The sequence below is a fragment of the Hermetia illucens genome, chromosome 6 (assembly GCF_905115235.1).
Source record: "Hermetia illucens chromosome 6, iHerIll2.2.curated.20191125, whole genome shotgun sequence".
Classification (NCBI taxonomy): domain Eukaryota; kingdom Metazoa; phylum Arthropoda; class Insecta; order Diptera; family Stratiomyidae; genus Hermetia; species Hermetia illucens.
In genome coordinates, this window is record NC_051854.1 from 2,599,724 (window position 1) to 2,625,536 (window position 25,813).

Below are 25,813 nucleotides of genomic sequence, written 5' to 3' on the forward strand. Positions count from 1 at the left end.
TCATTAAACATACATCTGTGTGGGTGTTGTGTGCGTTTTGTGTTGTTTTCATTACAATCAGATTAATATCCGATTAACAAGTATGTACCATGTAGTTCCGGTTTAGGGAATCTGCGTATTTATCCTACATAAATATTGGGTTTTAGGCTATGCCGTTCCGTAATGTTGATTTTGTATGGGAAACAAGATGGGTGTATGGAAATCATTTGTTTCCGGCTCTATTTAGTCCTGAATTCTATTCACATGGATCACTCCCACGCCTGCAATCCCATGTTCTGGCGAATTTATTTGAGAAGTTTACTTCATGAAATTCTTTTCAACGGAATACACGGAAGTCAATGAAGTACTTAGAAAAACAATACTTGCTGATCCGTGTTGGGAGTTTGCTGGAACCGATAATTCTTTGAAACGATTTACATGGAAATAGTAAAAAAATACGAGCTGAAAGGAAAGCTCCAGGAAAAACAGAGGAGTAAATGTAAATCCACACGCCCTACACCATTTCGAGCCCCATTAGTGAGGGGTCAAAGCAGTTCAACATCAGATCCTTGCACAATCCAAGTAGTATATCCACACTAAATACCCCCTCAAACTAATACATCGAGATTGATCACCCTCTGAAACATCCCCAGCATTCCTCCATTAGAGGTATCAATAAATCTTCCCCCAAAGCCGCAATGTTTGAAAGCTAACAACATAGAACACAAGCCATAATTCTACCATATTCTGCTGAAGCTAATAATAATTGTTTAGCAACTTCAGACAAAGCATCGTCGGCTTGGGCTCGTCCTGGCTCATAATTATATGGATCCAACCAAAACCATAATACGTAGACCATTTGTGGCTATTTCAACTATGAAATGCGAACTTAAAAAGCTCCTTAATGTTGACAATAAATTGTAGTCTGGGTCTTCCATCGGAGCGACGGAGAGCCGAGAAGAAAACAGCTCCGACCGTACCAGTAGCCACCTCCTATCCTATATTAAAATACATATCCTGCAATAAATAATTATACGTGGTATTTCATCCACAGGCTCATATATCAGATGCTATGATGGCACTCTTGTGTTGCGAACTAAGGATATTATGTGTAGATGAAATGGGTCCATCTCCATATTTGTATATCGTTTTGTTGTGATTCGGTTTCAAGTTTTCCAATGAGGTCCCGGGAGCCTTGTGAAAAATAATCGCCATTAGAGCCATGACCGGGAAAATTGCATTTTAAGCTTGTTTTTGTAGAGCTTGAGTGGTAATCAAATTGCAATGAATATCTGTCGGAGAAGTTGGATTTCTGTTGATATTGGTCGGGCTACAAAATGGAGCCCCACGAGGCTCAGCCCATACCCATTTTTATTTCAAACTATTTCCCTTCGAAATTTGAAACAATCTTGGCTTTTTCTATAGCTAACTGGCACTAATTTACTTCAATACCAAATCGAGTATCGATTTCAAGGCGATACCTGGGAAGATAATCCTCAATGAAAACTTACAAACAGAAGATACAAGTGGTAGACATCTGAATCTCCATTCCAGGATTCATAATATTTGAGAAATTTATTCTCCCTCTGATATGAGCATATATTGATTCTGTATTCTGCCAAAGCATACAATTCCTGGAAAACCAGCTCCTCCTGCAATGCCATTGGAAACGGAGTCACACATTCGACATGCATGAAAGCAGACCTGCAAACATTGGATATTCCCCTTATCCCATCCATAATTGGTGTGAAAATTGCATACAAACTGAACAATCAAGTGTTCATGGACTAATCGACATGCGATCAGGATTCATCTCGGGACCGAGAAACTAAGCATCCAACCTATGTTTGCCTTCAATTTCATGTCCTAACTATTTGATATTTGTTGGAAATACTATAAGACAAGGAGGAAGCAATCAATATCATGCTCACTTACTTGTATTACCTAAAATAACAACGTGTTGCTCTGGTTACTCGCACAATTGGGACTTTGAAAGGTGGATCAAATGACAATCATTAGGTGCTCAATTCAGAAATTTTGGGGGCAAGGAAGAATTGCTGATTCAGAGTCAAGTGAATAGATCCGTTTTGAGGTAGGCGAAGCCATTATTCCAGTTTATAATACAGAAAATTGTATCCTTGAGTAAATGCCAATATTTGTTATTTCGGTCACAAATCGCATTGTCATAGAGTGTAGGCCAAAGGTTAGGAAAATTTCCATAGAATAACTATGCCTTTTGAATTGAGCACCTGTTCCTTCTCCATTTGTTTCATAACCAAATGAATTTGAACAATGCAAGTTGATCATTGGAACCATGCATGAATATCATTCGAAATGGCCTTTTACAGGTTCACTTAACTCAAACTATTTGCATACAAGCCATGTAAAGGAATAACCACTGTAACATGCAACAGAAACCAATGACCATGACAGGCATACCATTTGCAAGTCTAATCATCCCCTAAAACTAGAGAAATCCTTTTCCAAAATATTGTATTGAATGCATCACAGCAATGGTATGCTCTCTACATTTGTGGTCATTTTAGTATCTAAAACCTGACACCAGGAATTAAGGAACTCAGCAACAGCGGCGAAAACACCAGAAGCTAGTTAAGCTCATATCCAGGGGCTTACCTTCTGAAGTAGTCACACAGAGTTGACAGTTGATTCCGTAATGGAGGGACAAAGAGAGCTGTCCACCCTACGTCTGCGTGCTGTCGGCATTCACGCTATTCTTGTCAGAATATCCCTAAAAGTTTGTCGGTCTGGTCGACTATGGCTCAGAAATTGTTGTATCAGCGAGGAAGTACTCACATAGTGGCCCATGGAAACTTATTTCTGACAGGCAAAGAGTTAGGTCGGGTTGGGGTCAATCAGGGCATTGCAGGATAGACTGACGCGGAATAAAGCTCCCTGAGGCCAACCTATCTCTCTCGGAGGATGAGCTGCCTCTCCTCTAGGGCGATATATGGCTTTTCAGGGGCCAAGCCTCTCGTCGGCCAAGACCGTTAGTGAGTGGTGATAGCCACATCCTGTACGAGATGACCCTGCTGTTAACGAAACGCTACGGATCTAGATTGGTGGGTCGAAAAGCACGTCCTCAATTCAGGGTGTCATGCGAACCATGCCCATTGAATAGTTTGCAATTGGGGGTAACTGACTGTATTCGAACGGAGCCTCATTGATATCTGGTCGCCTCAGTGGTTAAGTTTGACCTTACCATGCTACAGGGGGCTATGGTACCTGCATTGTATCGTTGCTCAAGATAAACCTAAGCCATCTTTATCGGAGTCACGAAAACGTGGAGCAGCAGAAATTAGCCCGCATGAAGGGAATTCTCCAAAAAAATCTAAACCTGAACCCAAGAGGGGAGAAAACCCGGGCAGGTCAGGGGTGAAGGCAGGAATCAGAAAGTCCGCCACTAGCTATGCTAGTGCGGTTAAGGGCATTCGACTGGCCGTACTGCCAAAACCGTTTCCCGAGCAAATACTCACTCGTGAGGAGCAGGAAACTATCGAAGACCATGTCGTTAGCTAGATGTGCAAGGGATGGACTGCGAAACTTGTGTTCACCGGGATACCCTTTCGACCAGGTCATATACTGGTGGACTGCGACACTGCAGAGTGGCTTAGGACCATAGTTCCTAAATTGCCAGGCTGCGAAGGAGCAGAATCGTCAACGTGAACTGGGGATGACATACCAGGAGCACACATGGTGACAGTTTTTCTCCCGAAAGCCGCAACAATAAAGACGGAAGATCTCATGGACCTCCTAATCGTTCGGAATGAGGATCTTTATACGCAATTGTGGAGAGTGTTCAGAAGCAAGGTGGAGGGCAAGGGTAGACTCCTCACGATCGGAGTAGATGATCGATCGCTGGAGGCAATCAAATGACGGAGTTATCATATCGACTATCGTTTTGGCAACATACATGTGCGCGTGCACAGGGAAAAGCCGAGGAAAGACACCTCGGAGGAGACACCGAGTGAAAAGCATATCGAGGGCCTCGAAGAAGTCTCGAAAGCCACAGGAGTGGAAAGGACTGGATCAGCCAGGGAAGTGGACCTGCTGCCCAGTGAAGAGCAGAAGCTGGACGACTTAGACCTAGGACTTCTAAGGCTCAGGGTGGACAGGAGACGCGCAGGAAACTGTCATGTTGGACGAGGAAAGCGATACTTCGACAGTTGAGAAGAGCTCCAAACAATAACGGAGCCAATGACTAGCGCTAAGATAGCCCAGATAAACCTCCACCATTCGAAAGCTGCATATGCGGTTATTGCAAGGGCAAGTTCCAAGGAGAACATTGGAATAGTGCAGACTCAGGAGCCCTGGTTGTACAGGGGGCAGATTCGCGGTCTGCAAGGAGGAAGCATGTAGCAATTTGGAACTCCTCTCAGACCTCACTTCAGACCAAAACTTGGCCCGGGCTAGAATTTTTTTGAGAATTGCGGAATTCTACTATAAGTCCGCATCTGATACTATGTCAAACGAAAAACTTGGTTAGCACATAGACCTGTCACCCAAACGCGATCTGATCGGATGGCACAAGTGGATAGGTCACCCACTCCCATTTCTCCAAAAATGGCCAACAAGTGGCCCGCTCCGAGAGCACTTGCCGCAGCAAAGTAGAGGAGTGTGGGCATCTCGATAAACCCTAGGGAGAGCTGAAAAGCGATTCAGTGAACTGCGAACAATGATGCGTAGGTGTGGTTGACGCGCTATATCCTACCGAAAGACATGGCTGGAAAAAAGTCTCGGTCAGTAACGTACAACAAAGACCTAGAAGCCAATTATTTGGTTTATATCAAAGTATCCATGGTTCTGAGTGTTCGCCGAAAAGACAATGAACGGCGTCTTACCGTAATGGAGACGGAGACATTGCGTTTAACTAGTGGCATGACACGTTTTGTTCACATCCGAAATGAGGATATCCGCAAATAATATGGGGTTGCACCGATCATAGAAAAACAGCGAGAAAGGCATCTTCGATGGTATGGCCGCTTAATTCGCGCTAACAAGAATTCATTTACCAAAATTGGTGTGAACATCAAAGGCCGGCCGAAACAACGGTGGCTTGATACGCTGGATGGGGATTTAATATTTGACAATTTGATAAAGCTAAATGGCGAAACCGATTACGACGAGCCGACCTCGCTTGTTAACGGGAAGAACGCTAATGAAGAAGAAAGGTCCAAATATAATGTTAGACTATTAACAACTCAGCCTACAAGGAGGCATATTTCAAAGCAGAACAAAAAGTAATCAAATGAAATAGCTACTAACTTATCAAGTCCAGTAAAAAGACGGCATGAGAAATGTTCATAGGCCTAAATCTCCTTTAATTTGCACAAGCAAAGACGAAGAAGAGGCCTAATTTCGTCCTATGGAATCAAAGTTATGTTGTCCTAGGTCCAGAATATTAATAGGGGCTCGAATTGCTTGTCATTTGAAATAACTACCTTAAACCTACATTAAATCTAATAACGTTCGAGTTGCCAACCTGTTGCCAACTTGTATGTTCAAACTAAGTTTCTAGTTGTCTACAGCATCCGAGTTGGCTACAAGTTGGCAACATAAAAGTTATTAGATTTAATGCCGACTTTAAAAGCAGTCAAGAGATGAACACGGAAAAATACAGGTGGAAGGTAGAATACCAAATCAAGCCACCTGAAATACAGATGAAAAGGATTTTCCATTTCTTCCTTGTCGTTTGCCATCAAAGTGACTGAAAGCTATTTAATTGGAAAATCCCCAGAAAGTAGATTTCAAGGAGTCTTCCCTAGAAATTGTAAATGCCTCATTCCACGTGTAGGTGAATGGCTAGCAACCAATTCCAACAAGGATGTAGAGAAGGATCACATTTAGAAATAGGAAACAGCAACACAACGCCAACATGAGTCACGATCATAAACAGAAGCACCATTTCCGGCGGAGCGAATACATTATTATAAATACACACGCAAATTTTAATTTCAACATCATGAGAGAGGCAATGAAGCAAGAATAAGGAAACCTAATGACATTTATCGTTCTCTTATTTCCCATCATTACGGAAGACGAAGAATCCCGCTTACATCTTCCACGTCACATTTCTCCGCACTCTAGCTCCGCTTTCACTCCATTGCCATTTCCGACTAAAATGTAAATGAAGTCCATAAAAATAGCAACACTTTGAACCTTGAGTAATTCGCAAATCGTAAAGAACTTAGAAAATATACACAGTTGAGATAGGAGCCCACATACTTATATACCCCATTTGCAGAAGAAAGAATAAAAGCCGGGCGAAAAGGAGGGTCCTTACCAGAGGACTAAAGTTCGCTTCAATTCAAATATCTTCAAATTGGATTTAGAGAGGGTTTATCTATCAAACGACACACTTGGCTCGGCTTCGTGTCTGTCGGATTGCAGATAGGATGAAAATTCATGTTAGAAAGAGTTTAGCATTAATCTTAATGATAGGGAGGAGATACACCGAGGCAGGGGGAGATACCAGGCAAATTGTTTTGGCCAATCTTCAAAATTATTTCGCTTATCGGAATAGTCGGGTGGAAGCGATGAGAATTGCGGGGTCGGGAGAGAGGCAGGGTTTGTAAGGTTAAACGATGAACAGAAAACAGTTTGTTTGTCCCAGTGACATGGAACTGAGATGTATTTAGCAGGATGGGAGCTAATCGACGGGGTAAGTACATCATGTTTTTAGTTAAGATGTATCTCGTCCTGAGTAAAGAGCTTTTCCATTACCTTGAACTTTCTCGATTCTACGTCAGGAAGGATAAAAGGGCGTTTCTGGGAAATTGTATCTTTAAGGGCAGAAAACAGACCGGGGGTTTGTTTTTCTTTTTCCGGATTTATGCCGTCATCTTTACTCTTTTTATTATACTAATGGTCCCATATCCTTGAAATAGAAACTTTTTGGGTATCCTGAAAAAAGTATTTTGAATCAATTCATACATTCCTCAAGCGGATGTTTTAAAAGGTTAATTCTAGCCCCCAGCAATCTTGGAGTAAATTTATTTCAGATTAAGCTACAACACATGCCTTCTCTGCAAAACCTCCTCGTGGAGCACCACCCAAACCACCATATGCCTGCAGGAATCAATGCACAACCCCATTAAAATCACATCAATGTCTGACTTTAGTGATCCCTTCCTAGCTACGTCCTAATTATGCAGGAGGAATTCCTGGCATTTGTTTAGATTGCCCTAAGCAAGCGATGGAAAACGAAGAAGTGGACGTTTGGATCCAATGGAAGTTCAATGGTAGTAATCAGAATTGCAACGAATTTTCGGAATTTTTATTACGTTCAGGGCTAGAAAAATCTTAGATTATTGGCGTCTTAAAATAGACACAAATTGCTTCAAGGTGCGCATTTGAACATAAACTATTCTTCCTTAATTTAGTAGTTTAGATTGTCTTTGATTTAATATTCAAAATCGTTATGATTAGAAGGTGAAGCCTTTACAGAAATCAAATCTTGACGAAACTAGTATTAGAAGAATAAGACCCTAGAACAGTGTGAACTTGAAAGGTGGAGGATGGAATCTGACACCAGATAATGTCCATACAGGGCACGATATAAATCCGATACTACAAATCACCGCACATCAGAGGGTCCACCTGTATAGTAAATTCATCCCTTAAAATCTTCAATACCTCCTGTGCGGTGTTGCCAAATCTCCCATCAGGCGTGTCCCTTCGAACGGATAAAGGAACCTTCGGAAGATGCGTTACGCAAGCGGGGTAAGTACGCCACTCAAAATTCAGGCGAGAAGAAACCGGTTAAGAGGCTGAACGAACGGTTCAATGAATCAACAGGACAGCAAACCCCTAAGAGAAAAAACGACTAAACTCCAACAAAATGAAGCAGGTAAGGAGGACGGCTAAAACTGCTGGCAAAGTGGCACCTGAAAAAAAGAAAATAGAGAGATGATGGTCATTGTCACCTCCAAAGGAGGTCATACGCTAATATTCTTAGCAAACTGAAAGCAGACTAAGAATTCACCAATTTGGGAGATAATTGTAGTCACACTAGACGGTCCCAGAAAGGAGATCTTATTGTGGAATCTAAGAAACCCACGAATATAACGAAAGACAAATTGTTGAACCAAATTGGAAATTACCTACGACAGCAAGCCGAATTAGAGCTAGCAAGCCGGAAAAGTCTATAGCCTGCAAGAATATAGGTAAGGTCACCACAAAGCAGAAGGCAAGGCCTTGGAAAAGAAGTTCCACCTAATTAGACTTCAATTTTCAGTGGTAAAAACGCTGAGGAAAGCTTACGGTGGGACACAAACCGCCATCATCCACCTACCAGTGGAGGCAGCAATTAAACTTTTCGTAACAGGAAAAGCAAGAATATTCTCGGCCATGTGTTGTCCGGATAGCTCAGTGGTTAAAGCACTAGGCTGTCATACGGAAGGTCGCGGTTCAAATCTCACTGGTGGCAGTGGAATTTGCATCGTGATTTGACGTCGGATACCAGTCGACTCAGCTGTGAATGAGTACCTGAGTCAAATCAGGGTAATAATCTCGGGCGAGCGCAGTGCTGACCACATTGCCTCCTAGTGTACCGTTACGGTCTTGAATGAAGTGCTCTAACACACTTCAAGGCCCTGATCCAATATGGATTGTTGCGCCAACGATTATTATTATTATGTGTTGTCCTAGGGACCGGAGGAGGCACTGAAACGGTGCTTTACATGCCTTGGCTTCGGACGCACTGCGTAGGCATGTTCCAGTGCGGATGACAGGTCGAAGCAATACAGGAGATGGAGAGCGTAAAAGGAAGGAGGGTGAAGACCATCGTTTCATTGCAGGCAGCAGCAAGTGGCCGGAATACACTTACTTTCAAGGGGGACATGTCCTCTGCGGCGCACAAGACTGATATATCCCTGAATGTTATGGTCATACAAAAAGTCACCCAGATCACCCACTGGATGACAGCAGCATGCGATGTTTATGAGCCCAGAAGGCGACCACTCCCCAGTAGCCAATCCAACTACTGGTGGAACAACGAAATCGCAAGTTTCCAAGTGGCATGTTTTCCGGCTAGAAGACTTTACCAGACAGAGGCTTAGGCAAAAATCCGGTAGTGACGATCGAGAGTAGATGCATAGACAACTATGGAACCGCTCGAGGGAGGCGATTCGCAAAAGCCGAAAGATTGCTTTTCCGGCTACGAGATTTTACGAGACAGAGGCTTAGGCAGAAACCCGGTAGCGGCGATCGAGAGTAGATGCATAGACAACTATGGGACCGGTAAAGGGAGGCAATTCGTAAAAGCAGAAGGAATTGCTTCAAACAGATATACGAAGATGCCCCTATAAACCCTCGGGATGAGGCCTACAAAATGGGAATGAAAATATTCCAAAGATCACCCCAGATGACCTATTCACACGCTCTGAAAAAGAAAATTGTTGCCACTTTATCTCCTCACCATCAAAACAGCGGAAAGCATCATACTGTAAGCGTGGAAAGCGACAATGGCCTATCGCAGCGTCAGTGTGAGTTTCGGCTCGCCCATCGTACGGTGATAACCTTGGCTAAAGACGGCATAAATCCTGTTGGCTGTTGTGCTATATTGACTCTGGATGACAATAACGCATTCAAATCCACCAAGTAGAGCGAAATTGAAGGCAAATTGACTTACATAGGTGTTCTCGAATATTTGACGAATCTGGTCGAGAATTATTTCTCAAAGGGAACTCTCTGATATGGGACGGACGCGGGTCCCAAAAAGCACATCATCAAAGCGGGGATACCGCAAGGATCGGCAATGGACCGCATTTGTAGGCTTTGCCGAGTGGGTTTAGTTCTTGGAGCAGATTTACACGGCACGTCGCTTTTCTAATACTTTGGTTGATCCATCATTCCTTCGCTTAATTCACTGATAGTTAAGTGGTTCGTGCCTCTCATAGTGAATACTTGGCATACTCAATCGGCCAAATCGTCAAGGTTTGGTTTCTGGCCAAACCAATCGTTGCATCCGGTGGCCTGTCGGTTGCTGAAAGGTCAGTTTCATGTGTAGTAATTTGCCCACACACTACAGTCCTTCGTCAAACTGAAAACGACAACAACCCTGACCAAGTGATGCCGTCTTTCAAGGTTACTTATCCTAACGAGTTTGATGTAATATGCAACCCTTCTTTCTGGCCTGAAGGTATATTCATCAAGCCTTACAAGCGCACCGATTCGCGGACAATAACTCGTCTGCCACGCAGATCAATATAACCGAATCCGTCTTTACTGTCCATCTGTTCTATCAAAATCTTAGGAGATTAAGAACCAAGCTAAAGCCTTCAATTCATCCCCGCTAGCTCAGAAACACCACGCCATCTGTTTTTTTGAAAGCTAGAAGGACAATACCATAGTAAACTCCGAGCCAGAAGGGTATTCCATTTTCCGTTGCGACAAGAACCGGGATGCATCTCATAAATCCACTGGCGGTGGGATCCTAATTACAATAAAAAATACACTCCGCGGCAAACCTGTTTTCTTTTCCTCTGGTTCTCTTTATGATTGTGTCGCCCTGCGTGTCTCCCCGCGCAGCTCCCACCAGTTCATTGTAACTTGTATATACGTCCCCTGTGCTTGCCTGTCTAATCTGTCCAAAGAATTTTTTGACAATTTGTCGCATCTCCTCACTGTCAAATTCCCTTCCCTCACTTTTTTCTCCTGCGGGCATTTTAACCTTCCCATGCTCAACTGGTCTAATCATCCTAATTATCTAATTGCTTCCAACAACTTACACACTTCCCTTCTACTCTCTTCTTTTATTAACACTCGTTCTGCCCTGAATTTCAACGCCACCAAAAACTCGTTTGGCCGTACTTTCGATCTCTTCCCTTTCAACGAACCTGGATGCCACTTCACTTTATTTCCTTGCATATTCCCGTATCTCAAAACAGACGCTCACCACCCTCCACTTGAATTTGAGGCGGAGCTCTTCCGTTCAAACTCCAGATAATAATAATCGTTGGCGCAATAATCCATATTGGACCGGGGCCTTGAAGTGTGTTAAAGTACTTCATTCAAGACCGTAATAGTACGTTACAGAACACTGTAGGAGGAAATATGGTCAGCATTACGGTCGCCTGAGATCATTACCCTGAATTGACTCAGGTACTTATTCACAGCTGAGTCGACTGGCATCCAGCGTCTAACCACGACACAAAACCCACTTTCACCAGTGAGATTTGTGCTTTTCGGAATCTCCAAAACTACGCATAAATCTGCGAAATTCAGCTTCCGCCGCGGTGACTTGAAATCGTTCTGGTCGTACACTGACTATTCCCGTAATCCTACTCAACCTCCTCGTTTTTCCATCGATTTCGCTGACCCTACTGCCAACTCCAGCGACCTCCTCTGTTGTTACTTCTCTTCCATGCTTAATCCGGTCCTTATCATTGTTATCTTCTAGAGCCGAGACCCGTCTCTATCGTCCCATCTCCTTTCTCTCCTTTCTCTCCTTTTCCTCTAAAATCCCCCATTTTGCATTTCGGTCACCACATTGTAAAAGAACCGTATGGTTTTGTGGAACACCAGCCTACTGTTCCAAACCTTTTAGCCTTTAGAGACGAAGTTGGTAATTCACGACAGGAGGTACACGCAATTAATACTAATTTCCCCGGAAGGCTTTAATACCGTTGACCATAATGTTCTCCTTACCAAGTTCTCCTTACTCAAATCCCCCCCCCCCCCCAATCATCTCTTGGCTTTCCTCCTACCCCTCATGCCCTTCCTGCGGAATTTCTTTTCATAGTGACTCATCCGTTTCCTTCTCTTCTTCCTCTGGTGTTTCCCAAAGCTCTATACTTGGCTCGCATTATTCCTATTCTTTATCAATAAGCTTCCCTTCATCCTAGCCGGTTCGTGTTTGCTGTATGCAGATGACCTGAAATTCTTTGCCTCTGTCTTATTTCTGCTGGACTGTGCTCTCTTGCAATCCACCCTTGATATGTTGGTCCTTTGCTTCTCGGTTAACAAACGAATACTAAATATTAGCAACTGCCACTGGGCGTTCTGATCGCTTAAACCCTTCATAAGATCACATTCTTACTCTCTTGATAGACCCTTTCAAGGCTTGGGTGCAATATTCGATGATAAACTCTACGCGAGGCCGCACTCAAAACCATCGAGGACGACAAAGCGATTTTGATAATATTTTGTTTAAGAATTAAGCGAGTTCTGAATTTTCTTGATGACAGATCAAAGCCAGAGAAACTTTCCCCCACATTTTTGGACAAGGGGACGGGAGTACCCAAATTTTCCACAAAAACACCTAAAGATTTCGTTCAGGGCAAAAGCAACTCATTATATGCTACCTCAACTCAGCCATGAGAGCAGCGTGACTTGTTGAGCCATGAACTTAGACCAAGCTCAGAGCTTTCATTATATCTCTAGCAAGGATGATATTGAATTCAGAAGGCCCATTTCTAAGTCGGTTATGATAGTAAGTAAGCAACAATACGATGATGATGAAACCCAGTACTATTCCAAAGAAAATGAACAAGATAAACGGAAAAATAACTCCACCTATAAAGAAATGAGTTGGGGGGGGGGGGGGGGGGGGGGGGGGGGTGAGTTAAAACTATGTAACACTCCCCCTCTCCCCTGAAGTTGCGCAATCGTACTAATTTTGCTAAAGTGTCAATTTCACCCCCTCTGAGAAAACTGATCAGACGCCACATCATCTCTGTTCAGCATGATCAGAAGTGGTTCCCAGTGAGAGAACTGCGGGTCCAAGAAAGGTCCTTCCTCTTGACGGATTGCCAATGTTTTATTCATCGGAAAAGCACGAAGTAGGTTGCACCAACGATAGGAAAGTTCAGGATTAATTACCAAAACTGACACCCGTTATCGGGGCACTGAAGCAGGGCAACCATGAGAAGATTCCTTATAGACCCATGTAGTTCTTCTAAGGATATGAGTTTCGTTCACGTATAGGATGTATTGATTAGTCACTTGTGATAGTGGCCTAAAGCCGATAGAATAGGTTCTTCAATGCTGGTGTACGAAAAAAGAAAGCGGCAAGAGTCAATAGGTAGAATTGTGGTACCAAGAAAGCTAGTGAGGTAAATATTTGTTTGCCAGAAAGACTGAGGTAAGACCAATTCCATAAACGTGACATGAAGGAGCCCCGAAGAGCCTAATTTCGAAGGCAACCAACCAGTATTTATAATAATTCTGGAAGGAAAAGAAATGAACAAAAGGACTAGAGAACTTCTACATTGATATAAGTGGAACTGAACTAGCGCGCTTCTAAGCAATAAGAGATCTCAATGAGGAAAATAGTTTGCAGACGTGCAGCTTCCCGTCATTTTTGGTCGACCCACCAGTTTGATTTATAACATCCGCTTTTCCTAGGGTACTCCTTTTATCGTAGATAATTGACATATAAGTCCTTGCTTTTCATCAATAATTCATTAACTATTTATGAACATGCATTCCGGTATTCTTGCAGCCCACCGGAAACGCTTGCTTCCTTTCTTTTTCAAAAGTGAAAGAACTAATGCGAACGGAGGACTCAGGAGAGAAGTCAACCGAAGAGTCAATATTTATAGTCAATATTTGAATTTTCAATAACAATATTACCACAAGACGGCATAGCTCCACGATGGCGTGTCAAGGATACTTTCATCGATCCTATATCCTTGGCCTACCCTCAACTCTACAAAAAAAGTTATTGAAATAAAATCCTTCAACCGAGTTGCGAAACTATTTACATTTCAATAAATATTAGCCAATTTATTACTTCCCAACCCAAACAGTTCCCCAAGTAGTTCCAACAGATGGAATTCAACGAACCAAACCGAAAGGATCCCACTGCAAGCGATGCTATTTTTAGCTCCGTTTGAACAACTGCGGAAATAACTCTTGTCCCTTGCTGGGAACAAATGTAATTTCAGTCCGGTAACAACACCATTAAAACAAAAAGCACCTTCACAACATTTTGTTGCTATCGCTGCTCCCTTTTTTCCGCCAAAACGATTTAGAAGAAAATCACTTCAGGTCGTATTCAACAAATGGACGACATTGAGCAATTTGCAACATTTGTTCCTGAAATAACACAATTAGGACATTTTTCCGGGTGCCGTTGCTGCAATGTATGATAAATAAATATTTTGGCGTGGGGAGAGGAAAGAAAAAACTCCTGAATACTCGCCGAGTATACCCTTGCGAATTAAAGTATTAACTCGAGCAATAACGGTGCGAAATTATTACCCCATTTGAGCCTGCATGAAGTCATAAAAGGGGAGGCCAGCGTCCCGACAAATCATGCAACATAAATTTTAAGTGGATACTCGACTGGCTCGATTCGCGAGAACACAATGCCACCCCCTGGATTTATGTAATTCGGATAACAATTTATGTAATGCATTTAATCTGTCTGTTAGTGAGTTACCTACATAATTGGGTAGTAATCAAATGGTCAAACAAAGGAACCCTTACGACGCTAACAAGCGCTCCGCAGCTAAATACCGGGGGTGAGTACTTCAAATTGCATCCGTCGCCTGGCAATCATCTCTTCGGGTTTCCTTTTAAATCCACCCCTGGTGCAGTGTCGGCCTAGCGTCCTGGCATCACCCGGGATCAATTATTTAATAGTGTTGAGGGTGCAGTCGCTCTAATTGGAAGAAATAAAATTTGAAAGTCATACAACGAATGATACTCGAGATTATGTATACACAGGAAATCCTCCACTAGAATAAAAGGATTTACTCTCTATGGAGGGTCCTTTTTTCCATGGAGCGCCGGAACAATTAGAGTTGAAATGTTTATTTAGGCAACATTCTGATGAGAATACCTCCTGTGTTTCAGTTCATCCCCATCGCCACTCTTGTCAAGCCCTTTGCCAAGGATAACGAACGAGCTGGGTGGCCGTATTAAATTATTTCTATCTGAAGAAATTGCCAACTATTTTTTTTCCTCGTAAGGGTAAGGACGAATCAAGTCTTTCTAGGAGTTGAAAAAAGAAAGTTTGTGAAAGTTGATTAAGTTTATTTGTGTCAGAAGTGAAATATAGCAAACGAATGAAGAATCAGGGTTGACCTGGTTGATGAGGAATGCAAACAGGTGGAAACGTGGATGATTTTTCCAGTAGGTAGCGTATGTTGGAGCCACTGAAGCGCAGGATAGTGGGTTACAGTCAAAGGACTCGCATGTTGTAGGAAAATAACGCGTTCTCAAAGATTTATTTCATTCCCAGTTGGATAAGAAAAAACTATTTTATTCCTTGTTGGCAACTATGCTAAGTTGACTAACCTCGACCGGGAAAAGACAAAGGATCTTTTCCATAATTTATTGCCAACGTTTGCTTTGAACTAGTTAGCTAGTTGCTGTGTACTTGCCCTACCACTGAAGCTTTTAAGATCGCAGCAATTCTGTCTGGAAGATTTCTTCAGCTATGGCAAGGTATCCTGCGGATGGTACTTGTTGAATATGCTAGTAGAGGCATTCAGGATTCATATAAGTCGAAGACTGAAGGTATGACTTATGAGACTAATGCTTCGTTTATCTTCCAGAAGCTTTCATCGATTTACAGCTGAGATTAGGTAGTCTGGTCATGCCAAATGAGATCTACTTCTTGGATCGCATACGGGTGGGACCCTGGACAAATCTTTGGGATCAAGAAAAAGAACAGAATGAAAGTGTAGACACTTAGCTCTTCAAAAATATGTCCTTAAGAATATTTTCATATTAAAGATGAATTTCCAGAAGGCTTTACTTGAGTACTCGCCATGCGGGCACGTCCTCTTCTTTCATGGATTGAATTTGTGACCCCACAAATAAGTGTGGTTGCTACAAGGGTACCTTTATTTACTTTGAATAGTTTCAACATTCATAGGCATTCCATAGATGGAATCTATCTAACCCTTCTGCCACAAATAATAGGTATAGCCGAGAGTTGGCATACCCAACTCCTGATGGTTATGCCTGCCCGTAATGTGGAAATACATCACAAAACTTCCTCAAAAGCCAACGGCAAACAACTGTCCGGGAACTACCATTAGCATATTCCCCAAGATTCCTCCTGGCACACAGACTCTCAGAAGGATATCATGGCCTGCTTGGTACCAGATAACCTTAGGTGAGACTTTGCGGCAAGAGACCCAGATGCTAAATAAGTTCTCGGATAGTATCGCGTCTAAACGTTCAAAGCGATCAAAATAGAAGTGCCTTTTCCTAATATTCAAGGTGGAGAGCCTTAAGAAAAGTAGGCCATATTTTGTGAAGGAGAAGTTGATAACTAATGAAGGATTTTGATATCGTTTTGGTCAATGTAGGTTTATTTGGCAGAAAATCGTGTGTACTAATTTAGGTTGGATATTTATGTCTATTGATCTAAGGTCCTTTAAGGGTCAACCTAACTCCGCAAAATATGCTGAAATCGGAGGAAAACTGTTGCCGATGAACTCCACAATAACTGGAGTTTGGGAGGGTAGAACATGCAGAGAAAGCTAAAACATAGTTGTAAAAAAGGAACGAAGTAACTTTTCGCCGAAGGAAAGAGAAGAAAAAGAGGAGAGAAGGGAGTTAGTTGGTGTGAAATGTAGTCAATCGCAATAGAGTCCTCGAAAGATTCAGAGATTAGTAGCCTATTCCACTCATAAAGAAGGTGTCTTACCAGGAAGATGACCAACCAAAAGGTGGCAATCGTTCTTGTTGATTTAAGTGTCCAGCGAAAAATTTAAGTCGTCCTCTATTACCGAGTACTACGATTCATTGCTTGGCTATGGTGGATCTGCGTGAAAAGACCGTTTGCTAGTGAGAGTACCTGGAGGAAAGTTTTCAGAAAGGTTTTCAAGGGAGAGTGGTTTATGAACGGCATGAGCCGTTTTGTTCGAATTAAGGAACGTATTTGGATTGGGAGTGGCGACCTGTATAGACTATTCTATATACCTTCCCTGTCGAAAAGACGGTTATCACTTTTGAAGGAAAGGGGAAGTTGTGGAAATTATTTTGACCGGAAGAAATTTTCTCCACTGATCTCAATTCCCAAAGAGTGTGACAGGCACACAAGGAATTTCATCGTGTATCCGGCCAGGAAGGCATCGATGGCTAGTGTTTTGGACGTGTCGTTGAATATGAGCTTCATACCATAGTCACGTTTGAATAAGCCGGTACAGTGACGGAGGATTTACCTATCTTTAAGGGGGAGCCTCACCATGTGACAAGAAGAAGGTGACCGGAATTGTATTCATTTAAAGGTTCTTCGACCATGGACCATCCGCGGACACCAAAGTGCCTCCAACGACTTTATTCCAATTACTTCAGGATATTATGTGGATACACTGGTTACCTTCTTTTGTTAAGCCACCAGAATCATAGTCCCTCCGTTCCAGAGAATGCAATCACAATGCAACAATTCATTTCAGAATAGGATCTTCAGCCAATCGGTGATCCATGTATTTCAACAATTCGCTGAATCTAGTATCTGACTCTGGTTTTGCTACTCATTCGACTGTCACCGGAATAAGGAACATTCTTTCTGCCTCTGATGTTCGCGAACTTTTAAGAGAACTCCTTAATCTCTATTACACTATGTTTTTGTTCCTGATTAGCCTAACGATGAATGTTCCAAACTGATGATTACATCTACCGCAAGATGCACCCTCGTGACTTGAGTGCCAGTTTCTGACAGGACCTTACCTTGATTGTAGCATTTCGTTTCAGAGCAAGGAGCACCACAATTGTGACGCTGTAACTTGTGATGATAATGAAAATGAAATGAAGATCATCATTTGATGGCCCCTTACCGCAGTAACTAAAAATGCCTTCGTCGCTGGTGCGGATCAAGCTGTCAGAATCTGTATTACGAGGAGTATAATAAAGATTTGTAAGTTTTAATCCAGCTGAGAGCAGTTCTGTGCCTGTCCTGGCGAGGAAATCTTTGCTAAGGGAGGGGAAAAATTGATAGACAATCTATTCAGAGTGTTCACATCCTCCGTACTAGCCGCTCCTGTCAATTCAACATATTACATGACTATAATCGAAGATTTTTTCTTGCCTGGATTACATGAGTTTGAACTGGAAGATATTTGGTTTCAACAGGATCGGGCCACAGCCCACACAACAAGGATTGTCATTGACTCTTAAAGAGCAAGTTTCCCCGGATGCCTCATAGCTTCAAGAGGAGATTTGAACTGCCCAGCGCGTTCTCCCGATTTAGACCCTTGCGATTTTTTTTCTGTGGGGATACCTCACATCCAGAATTTGCAATGACGCTCTAGAACCCTGGGAGCCCTCAAGAACAATATCTGGTTCTATATTGCCGAAATTCCTGTTAGGATATTTCAAAGAATAACGGAAGGTCCAGAAAAAGGAAGCTACAGCGTATACGCGGTATATAGTGCACCTATGTATGATAATTCCACCTAAAGACCATTTGGTTGGGGATAGTCCTTCATACCTGAACACGACGCTTTCCAGGCCTATACTGGAAAATACCAGAGATGCTGTGTTTCTGCTGTTGTTGGCCCTGACCCGCCACATTTGAGTTTAAGGTTGGGGGTAGAGCGTCAGTCTCTCAATTACGGTGCTTTGGATTTGAATCCCAGTCGTCAAAGGTGTCTCTGATGGTTTTGTGTTTGTCTCGATGCTGTGTGGTTATCACTTGTATAGCATTTAGTATAATGATAACGAAGCTGAAGCACAGTTTGACTGTGTAGATGCCGTATGCTTCACTAGGGAGTGAACAAAGAGACTTAGGCCGAAATTTCAACAGAACGAAAGTTGTCAAATCATTGCAATTTTTAGGATCATACTTGGGTAGAAACGCGAGTAATTAGGAGGGTTGTTTTTACTGAGATATAATCGATGTTATTTAGCACGAAAATAGTGTTAGGTCCACTTCTAGTCTACTCTATTCCGTCATAATCATTAGCCCTCCATAGAGCTGAGCCAAAGTTGCATCGAGGTATCAAAATAGCAAATTTTTGTCTTGACATCTGATGACAAAGCGTATCAGAAAATTTTCAGCAAAAGGACCACGCTACGTGTATTATAACAAAAATCGTAGTATAAAATCAGCAGCACATCCCGACAGATTCTGTCCGACTTAAAGGCATAGGGATGATGTCTCCACGAGCCATTCAAAAAACGAAGCAAAAACAAAACAAAAAATTGAAAAAAAAGGAAAAGGCTTTTTCATGGCCTTGGAAGCCTTCCAAAACACAAACCAAACGTGCCTCCAAACTACCCACATTTGATTGAACTAACCAAAAACAACCCTAATCCCAACACAAACAACAACCCTCAATCTAAACCGACTTGAATGAATTCAATTATTGACTTTTCACAATAAAAGTCCCTTTTCAAAATAGGACACAGAATAGGTTGCTTTCTGTTCTGTGGCACAAGTGCGCTTCATTGACTTGATTCAAACGCATTTTGTTCCATATTCGAATGACTAAATTTCGGTACCTTTGTGCCTTTAATTAAGAAATGGCAAAAGGACGACAGGCTCAGCACGATGACGACTTACACAAATTTATACATAAATGCAATAAATGTTGTTTGAAGAGCACAGACTCGTCGTTTCTGTCCTAACATTAACGAATTTCAGTCACGCAGATTGGGTCCTGAAGCGTTAGACCGGTCCACTGGTACAGACGTCATGTCGGACGGCCCGGTCTATAAACATACCATGGCAGCCGTAGTCTGACCACTATATTCCTCAATTAAATAAGTCACGTATTCTCAAGGGCATAAAATAAAGTCCTTTCGCTTGTGGCCTATGCCGGCTCTGGCCTGCTGAAATTATATTGACGAGACTTTAACGAGGGAATTGTAATTGCTTCCGATCTCGTTTAGTCCTCGTTGTCGTCATCGTTCCTGGGGTCGTATGTCTTGAAAGAAGTTTCCAAAGGTGGATTTAAGTATATAGAATTATAAGAAACCGAAATTGAGATGAATACAAAACCTACTACAGCTCAGGATGTTCGACAGGACGAGCACGGTAAAAGGAAATCATTTTTGTTGTTGGACGATGCATAAGTGGAGGCAATTGTGGAAAACTGTCTTCTGACTTATTCTTCCACGTCATCGGCCAAGGACGTTATCTATCTGCACGTACTGCAGTATATCGATCGATTCTTCCCGATTCTGCTCCTGTTCTCGGTCCCTCCTCTCTGACTGCTCACTAGTTTCGACTGAATTGAATGCAATTTTTTTTTGCTCAAGCCTTTTCGCTATTTTTAGAGTGAGTTGCCCGCTCTCTTGTGCGGAATTTATTTTTAAAAATGACTGTTTCACTTGATTTTCTATATTTTATATTGGAAACGAGATGGAGCTCAAACTACAATAGAAAACGTGACGACAACGGATCCAATGGCGTGGGCTTTATTGATTTTTCCTTCGCGAAATAATTAAAAGATAATAAAAGCGAATCACTCGGATCTGAGGGAGATTTAGTCCGGATGCTTTGGATTCAGGATAATAGGAGCAATAAATATCTGAGCGTTAACAACTGTCCTGAATTGAGGATAGAAGGCGGCTTTGTAAACAATCCGAGAAAAAGATAACAAATCAGGGATGCATCCAAATATATTTGTGTCCATTTGGTTGGTTTACTTAAAGTATTTTCTGTTGTGTAAATTGGTCTCCATAATTGACAGCTCAAGGCTTTCGCCTTAACTTCAGCATTTAATTGAGCCATGACATGGAGGTGGGGTGTGACACCTTCAAAGTTAAACCGATCTCCGAAACCCCTTCTAGCGTACCAAAAACAATACCATCCAATCCTTTCCCCAGACAAGTGTAACTAATTAAAACTCAGCAGATTGCTGAAGGCACAAAAACCCCAAACCAAAAATCATTTCAGTTGACGAAAATATTTTAAAGCCCAAACTCTCGCGTAAATTTGCGTATGATGAAGATCAAAAGCCGCAAAGTCGTCCCAGTGTGCACACGCACAAATTCCTAATAAGGTACATCAGGAAAAAGTACCTTTGCTCAAGCATAACAAATCAACTCGAAAATATTTTAATTCCATGTGAGATACGCGGCACAGCTTGCGTCCTTTACGTCAGTATTTAGTATTTTGTGCCTCCCCTATTCCATGTCCTTTGACTTTTTGGTTTTTTAATGTAATACTTCCGCAGCAAGCTTCCTTCCGTTGATGTTTCCTTCAAAGTAAATATTTATCCGCATGTGTACGAATATATATACATTCAGGCACATCCAAATTTCTAAAACCCACTCGCATCCTTGTGTAGACATAAATATAATTTCAGAAGGCTTTAAAGCATCTCCAGCAATTTATCTCTGAATTCGGCATACGTGCTATTAGTTGATAAGACCGTTGAGGAAAAATGACAATTTAGTCATGTTCCCGATTTATTGACAATCTGTGTACATCCTTGGCACAGGAGCGAGCATCGAAAAAGTCAAAAGGTGTGGGCAAAGAATATCTGGTTCACGTTCGGCTCAAGTGTCATCAATGAACAAGGAAACAAATAAAGTCCCTTTTTGAAAGCTAGATGTATTCAAACGATTTGTTCTCTCGATTTTTCCTTTTGCACTCTCCCAAGGATACATTTGATAAGTGATCCTTTTATCCACCTGCCTCGTTCGTTTTCTTTCTATTGGCACAAAATCAAATCCTTTACTTTATGGTGGTGAATTTTGCCGTTTTCGCTGTTCACAATCGTCCTGGTGTTGGTGATGCTTGGTATGCCCCGTTTGCTCCTTGAGTTTGATATTCCTATCGTCCTATCGTCTTGACATTCCGCCAGTCTGGAGGTAATACAAATGCAAGTGTGGGAGGTATGTACGAGTAGTAGTCAGATCTATGCTTAAGGTACATATTGGCAGATTCCGGTAAGGCTCTTATGTACACAATTGCAGAATGTGCCCGACATATGGGAATAAGTCCTTTTTCCTGCTTCCATTCTCTAGCCATGGGTCGATGAAGGAAGGGCGAAGTGTTCGTATTGCTTATGACATATGAAAGATGGGATAATACATGCTTAGCCACTTTTTTATTCAAATAGGATCACGTTTTTAGTGCGGCACGAGTTTAATATCTTTTCTTACTTTTTTCAGTTATTGCTTTAAGTTCAATCTTATGAGATGACAGTCGAAACCGGTGGCATTTCTACATTATATCTTAGCAAATATATACTGATTTAGGTAGGCATAGATTTGCTGAAGATAATAGGACTGTCTGTGATACCAGGAAATAACAGTTGTCAAAAGGGTCATATTTAGAAAATTCAGGCTCGGGACGAAAATCATGCGACCCCCTTGTGAAACCGCACAATTAATAAAATTTCGGAAGTCTGTATTTCACACTTATCCGGAGAAAACATCTCCTACCGAGGTTACAACTAACGACCCCGCTACGGAGTGAGAAGATGCTACAGAAAAAGAAGAAAACTCAAAGCGCTATCCACAACGTTGTTCTGATGCTTGCTCTATAATACAAGTTGAATTACAGATCCCAGTTAAAAAAGGACGAGGAAAGGTTTTCTACAGTCTGAATGGTCGAAAACCGGCCCAGACTTACTACCCCTAACGAGCTCTTTGTGCTGCACTTCTCTTAATCGGCAAACTTGTTCGGTACGAATGAATCTTTGAGTTAAAAGAGGCTATTACCACGGCAAGAGTTGTATTTTTGGTATAAGCACCCTTTTGTGGAGCATCTTTCTGACTCAAGGTCACGACATAATTCTCTTACCGGCAGTATCTGAACTGCTGACCACAGATTGCGAGGAGAAAATCAATGATCGATCTAAAGGGAAAAGATAATCATTGCAAGAGGGCAACAATTGCTAGCTCTAAGCCATCTACAGCAACTAGCAAATTTGCTATGTCTACCATCGCCACCTCTCTTTATTTCCTTGCACATCCCCTTCTAACGTCGTTTCATGCCCAAAGCCGCTCACTACCAGGAATTACTTAACGCTTTCCGGTCTAGTCCTAAGACCAAACATTGGCAGAAGATTGTATGGTCTCCAGAAACCGTCCAAGCGTTTGACACCACCAAGCAACAGCTGGTAGACGCTACACTTTTGGCATTCCCTCAATAAGATTCATCCTTAGCTGGGTTGGTTGATACCTCAGACATCGCAGTAGGCACTGCTCTTCACCAGAGAGTGAATCAAAGCTGGTAACCGTTGGGTTACTTCTCAAAACAGTTGAATCCTTCTCAATGGAATTACAGTGCGTACGATCATGAATTACTAGCCGCATATCTGAGCAGTACTTCTGATATTCCCTTGAAGACAAACCGTTCACCTTGTTCATGGACCTCTGACTTTTGCCTCACGACACAAGCAAGGCAAAGCATCTCATCGCCAACTTCAACACTTACCCAACACCAGCCAGTTCACATCGAACATTCAACATGTCTTCGGTAAAGACAACTAATTCCGTGACGCTTTATCCCGAATTTGCGAGATCAACATCCCAGCCACAATCGATTTCTCGGCAATCGATGTTACCCAGAAGGTTGACGCAATTCTTGAGATCCTGTAATCGGACTTCAAATAAAAGTTCAAGGAGTTCCCGGTTTTCGGCTCACATTCCTCTATCTACTGCGAGAACTCCGAAAAGGACCTAAGCAATATATTCCGGCTACTTTTCGTAAGGACGTGTTTCGCCTGATACATGATCTTGCGCACCCTGGTATTTAAATAACGAACCGGCTAGTCCCCAGCAAATATTCGACTGTCCAGGAATAAGAACTTGAATTCTTGCGCCAGAGGATGCATAGCAAGCCAAAAGTTTCAACGTCACTAGGCATGCTAGGGAGGTGTATTTCCCAGGTCGACAAAGCGCTTCCACACCATACACCTCGATATTAGAGGTCTTTTGTGACACTCACACGGCTTCAAATATTGCCTCACGATCATTGATTAGTTTACGCGGTGTCCTGAGGCAATCCCTCTGAAGGGCATAACAGCACAGCATCTCTACCGAAAGTGGATTCCTCACTTCGATATTCCCACCGTAATCGTCACAAACTAGAGAATGAAATTTGAATCTATTCTCTGCTCGGCGCTCGGAAAGCTCATGGGAGATAAACACCAGCGGACAACAGCATACTATCTACAGTCCAATGGAATGCTAGATCGCTGTTGCCAGCCATTCCTGCACGCGACGAGCCGTCCCGGTCGCAGGTCACGCCTTTCACTCTCTTTGGCTTCCGTACAGCCGTCCGTTTGTGACCGGGCATGACGGATATCACCAGTATTTCCACCATTTTGGACAGGACGATTCTCTTTTCTGCCCTGAATGCATACGTGACTATGAGGACCCTGAGCACGTTCTCTTCGTATAACCGAGATTTGTAGGTAAGATCGAAAAGCTTAAACTTCTCTTGGAGAGATACTTATAAGTGATCATTCCGAGAAGACTAGTCTGGTAATGTTTTTCACAACAGGCCAAGAGGGTATGCCAGTTTCTACATCACCGACACCAGGCCAAGAAGTCACTCCAATTATTTAATAAGCAGTTCAAACTACACTCTTATAGTCTAAGGCGATTTAATTAATTATTCAAACTAAACATTTCCATTCAAAAGGTTCCTTCTCGTGGCTTTCCCTATATACATTTTCGATGCAAACTTGTTTCCGTTGGAGTTTCATCTTTTTGAACTGGTTTCCGCCGTATATATCTAAAATATATGAATGCTAAGGCTATCGCCGCGTAGGTAGCTTTAGCAACCTAAAATGAGGATAAGATACTAAATTAAAAAAATTAAAAAAAATTTAGGGAATATCACATTTGCCCGGCCATTTATTGTGGTAGAGTTGAATATTCTACTAATTCCTTCCAATTTTTTGACCTCTTTCTCTGGCATATTCGTTACAGAACTTTATTATATAATTTGACGTGTTGAAAATACCTGACAAGTGGATCAATAAAAAACACATTCAAATAATTTGATATTCATTGAAAGTTGAGTGGTTTGAACTGTCAAGCTTGGGTGGTTTGTAGGGTGTACCACATGATGTAATGTCCAAAGAACTCCAGAATTGATGGCGAACCTCACGCGAACATCCGGCAAGGATTGTAGGAGGAGTGGCAATCCATATCGCTTCATTACGCGGGAAAAATTTAACCAGGTTTTGATTTTTGAACGGAAATAAATAGAATAAGGTCAAATGCAAATTAACGAGGACTCCAAGGGTCTTTAGGCATCTTTTTTAACTGTGGTATTCGCAAATTTAACATCTTTCAGGGATGATATTGACCCATCACTTTACGCTCGAGACCAGAACTGTCAATATTGTGGTATGGGCGGCCCAATTAATTTAAGAAAAGAAGACAAAAGGAGATCTATTTTGAATTACAAGTCGTCATGCTAGTCAATGGTCAAATCCATGTAGGTAACGGTGGTGTTCAGTAGAGTGATGAGTTTCAAGAGATAACCTAAATGTAACCTAGGAGAACTGAGATAAAGTCATAGGACAGGTGCACTCCTCCTCTCTATTGCTATAATCTCTGTTTATTATGGATTCAAATAATCCGAAAAGCATGCATTTTTTAACCGGAATTTTGAAGGGATATCAAAAGGCTTGGGGTTAGAATAATGGAATATTTCCCTGGTTTTACTGAACGTGGCTCCTTTAGGTAAACAGCATATATCGGAACAAAGCTTCAAGGGTTGATATTTCTCCCCGTTGAACATGACAAACAGTTTATAAATGTTCCTTTAATGGTTAATGATTCTTTGATAAGACAAGTTAAAAATAAAATTTCACAGGAAGTTGACGTAATTACAAACGTTAAAAATACACCTGCCCCATTAGAAAATGACGCTACGGTTAAACTCCATAAAAGCCATATTGATTTGATTGTTTTAAAAATACCATCCCAAGCACCA

General features: G+C 42.1%; 1 protein-coding gene across 1 annotated transcript; it reads right to left on the reverse strand.

Moving 5' to 3' along the window:
• Positions 1-24,453: 24,453 nt before the first annotated feature.
• Positions 24,454-24,865, reverse strand: LOC119659262 (putative 60S ribosomal protein L33). The gene is made up of 2 exons (XM_038067255.1): positions 24,710-24,865; positions 24,454-24,651 (listed from the first exon to the last, which is right to left on the reverse strand). Exons 1-2 carry the CDS (start codon positions 24,785-24,787, stop codon positions 24,529-24,531), a joined length of 201 nt encoding a protein of 66 aa, XP_037923183.1. The 5' UTR covers positions 24,788-24,865; the 3' UTR covers positions 24,454-24,528.
• Positions 24,866-25,813: the final 948 nt, after the last annotated feature.